The 5,154-nt window shown below is 37.3% G+C and overlaps 1 protein-coding gene across 1 annotated transcript in view; it reads right to left on the reverse strand.

Annotated features, from left to right (window-relative positions):
* Positions 1-1,207: 1,207 nt before the first annotated feature.
* TBX2 (T-box transcription factor 2) overlaps positions 1,208-5,154 on the reverse strand; it is an 18,222-nt gene continuing 14,275 nt past the window's right edge. Inside the window, exons 6-7 of the mRNA XM_077482132.1 lie at positions 4,392-4,984; positions 1,208-2,796 (exon numbers count right to left, since the gene is read on the reverse strand). Coding sequence (XP_077338258.1) covers positions 2,359-2,796; positions 4,392-4,984 — 1,031 coding nt within the window. The 3' untranslated portion in view covers positions 1,208-2,358. The remainder of the gene's footprint in view (positions 2,797-4,391; positions 4,985-5,154) is intronic.

Here is a 5,154-nt window from a genome sequence, read left to right on the forward strand (position 1 = left end):
CTGGCAGCAGAGCCCAGCTCCCTGGGTCACCCTGATCAATAGGATCCTCATGGTGTGCCAGGCTGCCCCCCTACTAGGGATTTCCTTGGAATAATCTCAGGTCAGGTCATGCGTTATCTCCAAAATAAAGGAAACGCTCCGAATTAAAGGCATGTCGTGCCCTGCCAAACATACCTATTTCCCTCATGTCTAAAATCTGTAGATTCTCTCTAGGAATAATCAAGTAGGAACTTTTTGGAACAAGTTTAGTAGACTGGAAACAAAATCCCCCGCCTCCTTATAGAAAAAAAAAAGTCCTCTTATATAGTTTACATACCAATAATCTAAAACGGATGTTAATATGCATGGAAACATTTTAATCTTTCCTGATCGAAATTAAATACAGACATCAACGATTTTTAGCAGATTCTCCACATCTCCTCTAATTGAAAATAATAACTAACACACACAATTCTGGACAGTGCTCACTCCACGTCCCTTTTCTGGCAAACATTCATGGCAAGAGCTTTGTGCTGGCTCAGACTTCCATCTTTACCTTTAATAACTACCATATTAAAAGGGAGCGTGAAATTAGTAATTAGGTTTACTGATTTAGCCGGACTAAAAAAAAAATTAAAAAAAAAAAATCCTGATTTTTTTTTTACAAGCAGAATTTTTTTTTAATCAAATAATAAATAATAATATCGTGTAGCTATATTCTCTGCTAATAATATCAGCAGAAAATAGTTACACATTTTTTATATATTATTATTATCATTATTACTCGGTTGCTATAGCATTTTGTTATTTTGTGACTTGTTTGTCAGGAAAAGAAAAGGATAGAAATAAAAAATAATAATAAAAGTATTTATTACACATTTTTATATATCATCATTATGACTCTGTTGCTAGCATTTTGCTATTTTGTGACTTGTTTGTCAGGAAAAGAAAAGATAGAAAAAAATAAATAAATAAAAGTATTTGTTATGTTCCTTAATATAATTTAAGAGAAATAGAGAGGAGGGGAGAGGAAAGATAGCAGAAAGAGAAGTTCACAGATTCTGAAAAAACAAAAATGTATATTAAAATTAAGCAAGTGTGAAACAGTTTATTTCAACATTTTTTATTGAAAGATGTGAGAATTAAAAAAAAAAAAAAAAAAAAAAAAGAACAGCTAGATACCCGAGTAACCAGCACATTTCAAATCATGTATTAAAAAAAATATAGCGCAGTTTGTGATCATTTTTTTTTATTATTATTGAACTGGAGTGAGAACAAAAACCTGAGGTTTATTCCTGCATTTTATAAGCCCCGCTCTGTAGAATACCACGTCAATGATTTAGTATTCAGCTAAATCAGCACAGACTGGATGCAAGAGATGGCACATGATTGTCCTAAAACAGCAGGGGTGGGGTGGGGGGGGGGGGGGATTAATAAAACACAGTTAAAAAAACCATATATCTCCTTCAATCACAAAGAGCTAAGATAAGTTTTCATTTACAATATATATCATGTAAATTGGAAAAAAAAAATTAAATGCAATGAATTAATTCTCTAAATATTATGTACACACCATGTACAACTCTGAATAAATTAATACCAATTTGCATATTTTGGGATCCTTATAGCTTATTTACAGAAATTACTATTTTTTTAATAAATATTTCTGGTACATAGGTAAATAGGCACCTAATACTTGTACCAGATTGGTGATTTGGTGAAGGATTCACTCTACCTGTCAGTTCAGCTGTGAATAGCCTGTTCATTTATTGTATTTTGTTTCGATTTGTTGTTGTGTTTTTTTATGCTTGTTTGTTTGTTTTTTATTTGTTGTATATGATTACAATTTTTTTCACTTCAGTCAATTCCACAATCAAAAAGTAGACATACTTCACATATGACTACTGTTTCCAATAGTCGGTTTTAGACAAATACCTCCCAGACCCCCCCACCCCTTCCCTCCCTCTTTCATGAAGAAATCTAAGGAATTCCTTGCCCCCCCCCCCCCCCTTGTCCATCATCAATTTCACCGAGTCTCTGCATTCTTGGGTCATTCCAAGTATTGTGTAGGGGAGCTTCTCCACAATAGCGCTATTATTAAGAGTTCTTGGTGTCCCCATAGGTGCACGGTTGAAGTTGTATCCTTTGTATTGGGTGGATATAGATATATATATATTTATATATTTATACATACTGTATATGATTTCTTCTCAAACCTTCATAATTGGTGGGCTTTCAGTGTGTTATATAAGTACTCATTGTTTTTGATCGCTGACCTTTATTTTTTTATTTTATTTAATAAATAGTTATAATGTGCTGTACAAAATCCCAGTGCTTTTCAGCCCTTGTGGCTCAGGTGATGGAGAGGAGAGGTGCCAGTCATTTAGGGGTCTCCCGACCTGGGGAGACCTCTCTTTGGCTCTCCAAACCGCTGACCAGTCTCTGAATGTTCTGAAGCTCGTTTATGGAATCCTTCATGGAGGTCTTTGGGGACAGTGAGCTAGAGTGGGACCTCTTGTGAACAGGAGTGTCTGGGATGGGGCTGGGCTCCCGACTGCTGCCAGGCTTGGAGCTCTCAGATCCTGGGTTGAGGCTTGATGGCAATCCAGTGGTTAAAAGGTTAGTGCTGGGGGGGATGTTCACAGGCATCTGGTATGGGCTGAAGCGTAGGCGAGGCCGGGTACTGCTGAGAAAAGGGTTCCTTGGCATAGTGCTGGCAGCGCTGGTGGCTGGCATCGCTGACGCTGCAGCTGCTGCAGCCGCCATGTAAGTGTACGGGTAAGGGAAGAGCCCTCCAAAAGTGGGCATCGGGATTCCCTGCAAGAGACAAGACAGTATTTAATACACTGGTCACCAACCACAAATACCCATTTCAGATGGCACTGGGTTAATGTGATATACAGTAATGATTTACATTAGAGCAGGAAGTTAAATCGTCCATTTCTTAGTATACTATATATACATATACACACACATATACAATATATATATATATATATATATATATATATATATATATATATATATATATATATATATATATATATATATATATATATATATATATTATACTATAAAAGATCTGACAAAGTATGCATACCTGGGCTGATTAACTAAAACTGAAGAGTGCAAAAGCTGGTGCAGATCTGCATAGAAACCAATCAGCTTCCAGGTTTTATTGTCAAAGCTTAATTGAACAAGTTGAAGTTAGCTGATTGGCTAACTGCACCAGATTTTGCACTCTTAAGTCTAAGGCTGGCCATACATGTTCAATTCTCTTGAACAATTTTCCTTTAGATTTACCTTAAACTACTACTGCAAGTGCCTGCCTAACTGTATACATTTGGAAGTTGTTTAGTTATGATCTCATGTTATATGGTTTTTGGTTAATCTAAAAGGAAGATTGTACAAGAAAATTGAACATATATGGCCAGCCTTACACTAGACAAGACTCATCTAGTCTCAACTATGTCCTATATATTATATAGTGGGGTTGATTTATTAAGGCTGACCATACAAGTTCCATTATCTTGTACAATTTTCTTTTAGATTTACCAAAAAATATAATATGAGGTCAAAACGAAACAACTTACAATTGTATCCAATTAGGCAGGCCCTTGCACTACATAGTTTAAGGCAAATCTAAAGGAAAATTGTACCTGTATGGCCAGCCTAATAGACTGCAATAGGAGAAATAGAAGAGAACTCTACTTTGGCTTATACTACTTTTATGTCTTACATAGACAATATAATAATAGTAATAAAAATAATACTAATAATGTTAATACTACAACGACTTATTATTATTATTATTATTATTATTATATTGACATCTCATATTTATTGACATACAAACTCTTCCCAAAGCAACAATCTCTGAAAATGAGTTTTTTTAATGTAAAAAACACTTTGGTTTAGAACTCAATTTATAATCAGCTTTTAATAGAACATAACCAACTGATCGATATAGGTCACTCCTTTATAGAAGCCAGATATAACACCCAGCCAAGTATCTGCAGAATCAACAGCAGGACTGGACTTGCTGAGAAATTGAACATCAATGGGACCACCACTGGGATCCACCCCTGAGAAGCTTCATCTCAGGTTCACTCAAGTAGAAGGATGAAATGGTTACTCAACCTTTTATTTTGCCAAATAATTCATCTGAGCCATATTTCTAGATTACTGTGAAAGGGTTATAGGAGGCCAAAAAACAGCATTTCCTACACTGCTATAACTTTAACCAAGTCAGACATAAAAGTAAAATTGAGGTGCTAATTTCCTATGCCTTTTAAAAAAAAACCATAAATGAACTGAAAATACTACAAACTGGCTTATTAAAGATGGTTTTAAAGCTGCTCCAGCCAACCCAGTCATCATAAATAAATGTCCCCATAGATGATGGAGCTTACCTGAGAGGCCAGCATATGCTGGGATAGGTGAAAGGGGAAGTGGGTAGCCCCTGCTCCTTGCACTGAAGAGAGGCCTCCATTCTCTAGGCCAGTTGCTCCTGTCATAGAGGCCAACAAATGTCCCATACCCATGGCTGAGAAAGCCCCAGGTGCCATGGCAAATTGTCCTGGGTGGATGAACAAGGGCTGCCCAGCACTCAAGGGGTTAAAGAACTGTTGCCCATGGAGGCCAGATAACGCTAAACTCTGCAGATGACTTGCAGTCAAGTGTGGAGGGCTTTCTGTCTGTACCATGAGTGGGGCAAAGGTCTCTTTAGTCAAACCTCCACATTCTTGGTCAGATTTGGTGTCCTCTTTCCTCCTGCTCTCCAGTTTCTCCTTCTCTAAACTCCTGACACTGAATATGCTGTCACTGTCCTTGCGGCCTTCAGGTGACTCGGTCTTCTTGTCAGGTGTGGCTTTCTCCTTGCCCCTGTCCTCCAGCCTGGGGCTGTTAGGGTTAGATAGAGGTCCTCCAGGACTGCTGTGACCTCTGCCAGTCCTCACTTCATGTCGTTCTAACTCTTGGTCGCTGTCTGCGCTGTATTTCTCATCTAGAACAGAAATGTCACAGTTAGTCATCTGCACACAGTATATTATAAACAGAGAGGCTTAGTGGAATTGCCCACCATCTATTCAGCGACAGGTACAAGCCTGAGTCTACCAAGGCTGTTGATGCTGTGACAATGATTTATAACTATCAGGATAAAAAAAAAAAAAAAGA

The sequence above is a fragment of the Lithobates pipiens genome, unplaced genomic scaffold, assembly GCF_037356315.1.
Source record: "Lithobates pipiens isolate NorthernLeopardFrog02 unplaced genomic scaffold, aLitPip1_a1.2 Scaffold_16, whole genome shotgun sequence".
NCBI classification, from domain to species: Eukaryota; Metazoa; Chordata; class Amphibia; order Anura; family Ranidae; genus Lithobates; species Lithobates pipiens.